Here is a 9759-nt window from a genome sequence, read left to right as displayed (position 1 = left end):
AATTGTGTAAGATTGTAAGTAAGTTGTCAAGTTCTGACTAAGTACATGACATTATAGTTTTTTCCAAAAAAAATAATAATAATTTGAGATTTACAACCGACGAAGCACAAAATGGTAGACTGCCATGGGCACATGGTTTTGGCAGGATAATGTTGGGTTTCGTTCCTTTTACAACCTAGGTGTTGTACGCCTAGTTTTTTTAAGAGAGAATGACATAGTTATCCTCAAGAATTAATATCGATGTTTACAAAAGGAACCTTGAAATCAGACTATTAAAACCAATATAGAAGTTCAAGATCTGGTACTGAAGCATTTCCATGTGCAACTCAGTGCATTTTTTATTTAATTGTCTTACTGTCTTTTCATTCAGTTTTGAGAAGGAAAAAGAAGAGAAGAAAATGAGAACGGTTTTTGCAGCTCGTTTGTGGTCGGCAATAATTCAAAAATGTTTAATGAGGAGAACATGTGCAATTAGTGAATAGACAAGGAGTAAGGTTTGCAGTCACTGCTGCTATAACAGCAAGCATGTGTACAATCGATTATCCCATTCTTACTAATTAGTATGGTGGGGTGTGTGTGAGATGTAGGTCACCCCTATATAGAGGATGATTTAGGACATGTTAATTCAAATTATATATATATGTACAAAAGAAAATTAAAATATATATGGGTAATAAGATGTAATGTAATTCATTCTGAATTTACTGATTCTAAATTTTCAATTCGTCTTTGTATCCGTTGGATCTTCTTCATACGATTTTTTCAGAGATCAAACCATATAAATTTTTGTGCATTCAGATGTATAGGGAGTGATCTCAATGCATTTGATCGAACAAGAGGAAGATTTTCTATGCAAAACAGAAAAGATCGACATATCAACTCAAGTGTATGGCTGATTAGGGAATGCTTTCTATATAGAGGCGGATCCAGGATCATAACTTGATGGTTTTGACATTTAAAATTTTAGCATTTAAAGTTTTAGCAATAAACTCATTGTACTTTTAAAATTATTAGTTTAAACCTAATAATATATATATACATAAAAAAGTTCCGCTTTGAAAATATACCAGATTCGGATGAACTAAAGGCTACATCCGCCCATGTAACTCTATGTAGGTTGCAGCTAAGCTCCAAAGTAGGGACAGGTAATTATTGGGGCTAAGTCCAAGGTTGCCTCAGTGCATTAATCCCAACAGGTAAGTTAATTTGCCGAGGACTCTCAATAAAATTACTCAACAAAGTTAAAGATTAAGTCTCACTAAGAATAGCTTTTTAGAATCATTAGATCATTATCATCCAGTACAAGTTGAGGTAAATAATTAAAGGAAAGTGGTTCACACGTTGTAAATTATGTAACATTACGTATTTTTAAGAGGTGCTAAACAAGAAGGGGATTTAAGAGAAAAGGTAAAGAACAAATATCTACTCAAGAGGCTACAGAAAAAATGGAATTGTAGTGGAAGTGGCTGCATCTTTGCTCACACATCATCTAATCAGTAAATTTAGATTCATGGTTAGCTGAACATAAATAAATGTTGAACTTTCTACTGTCAAATGTGTATAAGAAAGTCTCTGATTTTTAACCTAAAAAGTCCATTTGTGTCCAATACAATAATCTGTTACACCAATGTGCAATGTACTCTTACAACCAATAAATCTATTTGTAAAAATCTATAAACACACACCCACCGAGGGACAGACACACATGCTATCTTTAGATCTTTGAAGATTGCAATAGGACAATGATCCACTATTATTTTATTGTCATTATTGTAACATTCTGTCATTTTACCAGTCATCGCCCATCGTCTTTAAATACAAATACTTTAAAAGTTCTAAGGTCATCCGGCTAAATAAATATGAAGACCTAAAGCAAAAATTCAATAAGAGACCTTTTTTTTATATAAAAGAAAAAATTCATATATAATTTCATTTAAATTCTGTATTTTTAGTTTTTCATATGCAAAGTTATTAATAATTTTATCTAATTCATTTAATTTCTCTTGAGATATACACGTTGTGGGACTGTATTAAAGTTTTAACCTTTTTTGAGTTATGAATTAATAATCGAATCCTTTCTCAATTTATGGTCTAGAGAGTGATTCCCAAAAAGATATTTTTTCTCAATATATGATCAACAATTTAATCCTATTTTTTTACTATAAAAAATTATACTTTCTCATTTAAAACACTAAATATTCTTCTAAAAATAAATTAATATATAACCTATTAGAAAAATTTGGGGTCCCAAAAATTATGAGGCCCAAAGCATCTACTTTAGCAGCCTTACCCTTGGGCCGGCACCGAGGTCATCCAAAACTATTTTTATCCTTACTGTGGCAATTTCTCTACGCAGAAGCGACCACAAGCCAATTCTTAGAAGTTTCACCAGCTCTACTCTTACCAGTTTAAAAAACCATAGATTGAGAAGTGGTCCCGAATAATTTGGAGACGTCTTTATTACATCAGTAGACAACTTCAGAAAACTTGAACTTAAAATCGTGACTGAATTTCATAACTCCCTGATTTGTAACTGTATTTTGTTCAGGTTACGTCTTATCTAAATTTATGAGTAAAGCCTTCGCTCAATGAACTGTCAATATTTATCTGGGTATGTGTTTCACTGACCGACTTGTGCTTCTTATCCTGCTGTTGTTGTGTCATTCAATTAGTTTGTAAGCGTGGCTACCTAACAATTATATTAGAAAAATGGAACAAATGCATTTGAAACTAACCCGGTATTTACATCAAATCATAAAAAGAGAGGCATGTGTTTGCACATAAAATTAATGTGAGTTGATATGATTTTAGTTAAAAACCGGGCAGATAAGCGCTCCTTTTTATTCTTTTCATAACTTGACACTATTGGCACTCATTTTGTGAGATAAAAGGTATGATGAGTTCGCACTCGGCATGTGGTACGACATTCTCTTATGTGCTTGAAATTTAAGGTGAAAATCAATAGAGGTTTAACCTCAGCAGTCGGACTGAATTCCATCATGATCTATAGAAGTACTAAAGTTCTGTTAAAAGGCATTGTTGTCTTCGCACTTGGTTTCTGATTTGAATCTAGAAAACAATTATGCGCCGGATATAGCTTGAAAAGAATTTATTCTGGAAAATAATCGTGTTTAGATTTGCTTGTTTTCAGAATTTTTGAGATATTTTATTAAAATCAAAAAGTAAAACTAAGACACCAAAACACTTTTACACATTCAAAATGGTCTAAAATGATGAGGAAACCCGTGTAAACCTGCTATCCCATAGCAACACATATACTAAGTAACTCTACCAACCAAAACTATAACAGATGAAAAAAGTTTACCTAGTGTCGCTTTCACTGAGATTTGAACCTTGGTTCCAAGGTTATCATTCCAGCTCTTCGCCTGTTAGGCCACCCGTTGGGGCACCGAGTAAACATACTTATTTGCTACTAAACATATTTCAAACGTCAGTCCTCTAGTGGCTTACGACAAATAAGAAAGAAAAGGAGCCCATAATTGGCATTCCCACGTCAGGTTCAAATAGAGAGTTCTCATGTGAAACATACAGAGTACCATAAATAGTTGATTAGTTATTTATTTACCCCTCAAAAAGAATACCTGCAGAGAGACAGTTCCAATTGCAGTCTATTGTCTAAACTATAATTTATAACACCGCAAACTCAAATCATTTGGCAAAATGGCAGGAGTAATAGTGTTCTCCAAGCCCTTGCACTCGCTTAGTATGTAGAGAAAGAAATCCTCGAGATTAATTGACAACATCAAGGACCAACTTGCGAGATTTGAGGACAGACCATCTCAAGCGACGGTAGTAAGCTGCTTGGAGAAGTGCAAGTGATAAAACAAATATCCATTTGAAGCCCATCTGTAGGAATAAAAAATGTCAGAGTCTCAGATATCCATTTTATAGTACATCATATGGGGTGATCAACTGACAGTGAGGATCCAACATGGGGTCAACATGCACACAAATCAGCTACTCAGAATGTGATAGTACTTGGTAATAAGTGGGATTTGCTAAGCAAGTTTAATTCTTTCAGGCTTCAGGCGGCATACAAGCACATATAGACACTTTTGGAAGAACTTTAGTACAAAAGGATGCCCGCAAACTAATAGAATTGGGATTAACATAAATGCAGGATAAGGAGAAAGGAGAATTCATTCCAGCTTACCAGCTTTCTCTCTTCCATTTCTGGCTCAGCAGCCCATGACAAGAATGACACGACATCTTTTCCCATCTGTGCAGTGTCAGCACTATTAACTTCCGCAACAATGGTTCAATATATAAAGGAGAAGCAAGGGGGAAAAAGGATATATTACCTGTGCCTCCGTTGCAGGGGTGCCATCCTCATACTCAACGGCACCATCGTTAAGCATTTTAGGCATTGCTATAGCTCCACCAGGGAAGTAAGGATTATAGTGAAGTCCTTCTCGAATCTACAATGAGAGGTGCACAGCAAAATGAGTCTTACCGAAAGGAAGAATTATGACAAATTGGTATCAAAGGACAGTCACAAAGCAGTGTCAACCAACTATATTAGAATGCGACAGTACCCATATCTCCTTGCAACATCTTCAGATGCACTTCATCTTTCTTTTTTTATTATTATTTTAATTTACTGGTTCCTCTACTCTAAACAAAAGAGAAACAGTCACAAAGAAAAGCAGTCTGAGGCAGAAGAATTACCGAGACGCCAGCAGGAGGGTCGCGGTAGCCAGTTAGAAGAGCAAAAACATAGTTTTGACCATTATGACGAGCCTGAAAAGTGGAAGTAAATCAGGCAATGCATATGAAATGTTTGTCAAACTTTAGAAGACAAACAGTACCTTAGTAATTAGACTTAGATCAGGAGGATAGGCTCCTCCATTAGCAAACCTTGCAGCTGCTTCATTTGCGTAAGGCTGAGGGAAACGATCACTCAGCTTCCCAGGGCGGGTAAACATCTCACCTTCGTCATTAGGCCCATCAACCACCTCAATTTCTGCTGCCATAGCCTTGGTCTCTTCCTCAGTGTATGCGACACCAACAAGATCACGATAAGAAATTAGAGACATTGAGTGGCAAGATGCACATACTTGCTGGTAAACCTGGTGACCTCGACGGATACTGTATCAAAAATAGAGGCACACAAGCTAATTGGATTTCCATCTCATTTCAAACTTAGTGTACAAATTAGCTCTGAAAAAACAGAAAATTGATATACATTCTCTATGGTAAGAGACTTAAAAAACAAGGGTACAGAGCAAGAACACCAACTAAACCTACACCAATTCTGATACACGGGAAAATACTGTAAGAAAAAGACTGAATCACCTTTGTCTGTGGACAAATATTTTCATACGGCATATAACAACTACGTGAAAAATTTCAATGACCCAGATATTTACCAATAAAAAGGGAATATAAACTAAGAATCTTTAACAATCATGTAGCAACACTTAAGTACTTACGAAGCATGGTCATAAGAACTGAGAATGCCTTCGTGAGGCCAGGGATAGCTGGGACACTCTAGTCCATGCTCTGCCTCATCAGAATAAGCAATTGTTGCAAAACTAAGGAGCCCAGAGACTCCAGCACCAATGACTGCAAGTGCTCTGAAAGACTTCAAGCCAGCAGATCCAACTCCATCCAGGCCATGCTTCAAAATAAATAATAGAATTGTTTGATCAGCTGTATATTATTCCATGAGCTTTTATAAAGTATCGGATGCAAATGTTAATGGACTTAACAGAACACCACTTGCAACATGAGCAAAGAATTCTTCTGGGAAAGGATAATCAAATGAACATAAGGCTAGCTACTTTGATATATTGTATCCATCTCATGAGCTAGAAGCAAGAGCTTCATCTTTTTGGTGGTGTTATACCATAACACAATCTAAGCCTTTGTCTTGTCCTCCATTTGCCAAAGTAAGCACAACCAACTTCAAACAGTGTATGCAATTGACATCCTTGTAGATGAGCAATTGCTCTCTTCAAAGATAATATTGCTGTCATCCAAGGCATAAAGTATATATTGGCACATAGTCAAAAGCAAATTCAGGTATATGGCAGCAATTCTGGGGCACATCATATTTTTCAATGGTTTTGTGCCAAGAGTTAAATTAGAATAAAGTTTATGAGAGGCTCAATTATATGGCACTCCACCAACAGGCAAACAGCTCCCTCAGGAAAATGCAAATATATTGGAATACCATAGATGCAAAGGGGGGCTTCCATGAGACCTTCGAGTATCTCCAGCTACGCATCTTTATTCTTCCTCATTGGAATAAAAGAGCATTGTTGGCAAGACAACAACTGTCATCCTCCCCAATTTGTTTGAGACTGAGGCCTCATTGTTGTAGTATTGGAATAAAGAAGCCTAATTGGTAAGACAAGTCGTATTAGTATATGGGAGGGAAAATAAAGGCAATGCTAGCCAACTGCCATGCTTGTGATAGAACCACCTAGAAGAAAGGAAGGAACAAAGTTTTGTGTTTCTTGGTGTAGTGTGTCTTCCCATATGCTGCCTACTAGTGCTAGTTGAGTAGGATTGGTCTATAATGCAAAACCTCTAGGCGTAACCTTTAGCTTAATATTAGAATTGAGAATTAAAACATAGCACCTGAGGTTGCATTTATAGAGGATACACGAGCAGAAGGATTTGACTTATTTCCAAACTCCACCTTCAAAGTGTAAGTTACTAAAATTTTCTCGAAACGTTGTATTTCTCCTCATACAACTGACAGAAAATGAATACATGTGAAATAGCAAAAATTAAGCTTCTTCTGTTTCATGTGGGGTACTGAACGTATTCAAGATGCTCCAGAGCAGATGCTTCATATTGAAGCTTAAGAAGTGAGCAAGGTGGTCAGTCATAGATTTAGGTAAACTAGCTTGGAAATGCAGTAGCTGTTACAGTGGGGAAGGCTGACTACATAGACCTTGAAAGATATTGGTGACAGGTTCAGTAAAAACCCGTGAAATATGCTTTAGCATCTCAAAGGTTCCTCTAAAATAAGCTATCTTGGGAGGTAGTCCCTCCTGTTCAAAATTTTAGATGGACACTATCGAACAACTCTATTTTAGCACCAAGTCTAAATAGTAAAAAGAAACTGACTGAAGGAAGTTCCTCTGCACAAACTCATTGGATTGTTCGGTATCCTCCTAAATAGGAAATAACACGTCATTTTACAAGGTAAGAAAAGCAGGATCGAAGATATAAGCTACAAATGTACCATGTTGTCACAGCATGGAAAAGATCAACATAAACACTTCTCCTATCTATGGCACGAAGTATTTGGTTCTTGTCAATTGAGAAACATTGACAATTTCACTCGCAACAAACAATATGTTGTACTGTATGTAGCATTAATCAGGTGTAATTGCCTAAACTCAAATACTAATATGGTGGCAGATACAAAGATTGGAGCCAATTCTTCCTTTTTTCTTTTTTCTTTTTTCTTTTTTTGATGAAAAGGGATTGGAGCAAATTCTATAGCTCCTATGAACCTGCTTCATGTTGAAGCTATTTTGCCGCTTCTTCCATTTCAATTTTCTTTAGCCCTTTTCCATTTCTCAACACCACTAGAAGGAAACGTGGCATTTATATTCACGACTTTCAATTATTCAAACTCTCTTCTTCTTTGATGAAGTAACATTCAAATTCTTTTAACTATTCAATTTTTAAAATTTAATGAGATGTTTTAGTGATAGAACTACTTTTCACCTATTGCGTAATATTCTCTTCCTCTACCACTATTACGATATACAAGTCAAATTAACTTTTTAACTCCATGTCTAGTCAAATCTTGTCACATAAAAATGGGACAGATAAGAATTTACATATATATCTGATTTTAAGCAAAATAACATGAGACGGCCCAAAGCATCAAATCGTACAAACAGAGTTTCTGGTTCACCATATACACAACAAATTGCTCTTGCAATTTAATTCTGCCCACACTGAAATAACAATACTATAAAAATTGATACCTTAAGTGCATCATTTCCACTGGAAAGCTTCGAGTGGTTCCTTTGGCCAGTTGCTCTCGTAATAAACCGATTGATTCTTCCAAATCCTGCATTAGAAAAGAACAAAATTTCTAATTTCTAATTTTACACAGGAAAACTAGGAAGCGAAAATGATTTCGAAATTTATGCTGAGAATTAAGCTAATACCGTCAAATCCTATTCTTATCTTCTTTCCTAAACCTGTAAAAAAAGTGAAAAGATTTAGCTCATTTTTTCATTGGCATCAGTAAAATCCAAATCGGGATTAGGATTAATAGAAAATATTACTCATGATTCAAAGGGAGAACGTTGTGTAGGTGAGTAGCGGAGGGCAGAAGAATGTTGCGTTTGCGATGAGCGCACTGTGTTGGAGATGATTTTGTTCGTGTGCGCGAGAGAGAAGGGCGTCTAGCTCATAGACTTTGAGAATGAAGGGTCAGAAGTTGATCCAGTCTTCAAGTCGGGTCTCCAACGTTCGGGTTAAAATTCGGGTTTGCTAATGCCTCAGTGCCTGGCCCTGTATTATTTAATTGGAAATTTAGTCAAACTATTACACCCTATTATTATAAACCAAAACAATTTTAAATTATTATTAATTATACCTACTTTTTTTATTTTATAACAAAATAAATATTTATTTATACTTATCATTGAGGCATAAAATACGATATTCTTTCTCTCTCTTCCTTCTCTCTATACCAGCAATATTTTCAATCCTCCCTTTTCTCCATCAAATCAGCAGAATCGTCGGCGTCATCGGAATCCTTGTCAGCGTCAGAATCGTTGGCATCATCATCCATTATTGGCTCTTCCTCTTAGGCGAACAGATCTGGCCATCGCTACGCCGGAGAAGATTTGAGGGTCTGGTTTTTGTTCGTCTCCATTTTTAGTTTTAATACAATGTATACAGTATTTTGCTTGGCCGGAAAACGCCATCTCCGGCGAACTTTCTTTTCTTCTTTGATATTTTAGTCACATACTATGATACAAACACATTGTATTCTGTACAAATACATTCAAATATATTGTATTTTTATATAATACATTATTTTTTTCGTCTGTATTTATGTATTTCGAATGTCTGTATTTTTTTAATACAGTTGAATATCACTGTATTTTTTTTTGTTTGAATACAGTCGAATTGAATAGAATGGTATACACCCTATTTCTTTATTACCTCACTGTATTTATAAATACAGCCGCGCGAATATATGGAATACAACACAGTAGAAGCGAATTTTATGTAGGATTGATCTTGTTGAGTTAAATTATGAGTGATAAACGCTGATTGATCCTCTTTCTAAATGCTAATTGATCCTCTTTACGTTATTAAACAGCTGGACTCCCCTATTTTTTTAGGCGAATTCCGCTACTATATTCATGAATACAGTAGCTCGAATACATCGAATACAGTCGCACAACTGGACTCCTCTATTTTTTAGGCGAATTCCGCTACTGTATTCATAAATACAGTAGCACGAATACAACGAATATAGTCGCATAACAATAAATTTTATGTAGAATTAATTTTGTTAAGTTAAATTAAGAGTGATACATGCTAATTGATCCTCTTTCCGTTATTAAGCAACTGGACTCCCTATTTTTTAGGCTAAATCCGCTATTGTATTCATGGATACAGTAGCACGAATACAGTCGCACAATTGGACTCCTCTATTTTTAGGCAAATTCTGTTGTTGTATTCATAAATAAAGTAGCACGAATACAACGAATACCGTCGCATAACAGCGAAATTTATGTAGAATTG

The 9759-nt window shown here is 35.6% G+C and overlaps 1 protein-coding gene across 1 annotated transcript; it reads right to left on the bottom strand.

The window, feature by feature from the left end:
• Positions 1-3479: 3479 nt before the first annotated feature.
• On the bottom strand, positions 3480-8451 carry LOC107779532 (cytochrome c1-1, heme protein, mitochondrial). Its single transcript, XM_016599981.2, has 9 exons — positions 8283-8451; positions 8163-8195; positions 7977-8062; positions 5454-5641; positions 4830-5109; positions 4690-4761; positions 4323-4439; positions 4175-4240; positions 3480-3867 (listed from the first exon to the last, which is right to left on the bottom strand). Exons 1-9 carry the CDS (start codon positions 8284-8286, stop codon positions 3751-3753), a joined length of 963 nt encoding a protein of 320 aa, XP_016455467.2. The 5' UTR covers positions 8287-8451; the 3' UTR covers positions 3480-3750.
• Between the last annotated feature and the right edge of the window lie 1308 nt (positions 8452-9759).

Source organism: Nicotiana tabacum, chromosome 22, assembly GCF_000715075.1.
Source record: "Nicotiana tabacum cultivar K326 chromosome 22, ASM71507v2, whole genome shotgun sequence".
Taxonomy (NCBI): Eukaryota; Viridiplantae; Streptophyta; class Magnoliopsida; order Solanales; family Solanaceae; genus Nicotiana; species Nicotiana tabacum.
Note: the sequence above shows the minus strand (reverse complement) of the source record. Positions and strands in the feature narration are given on the sequence as shown.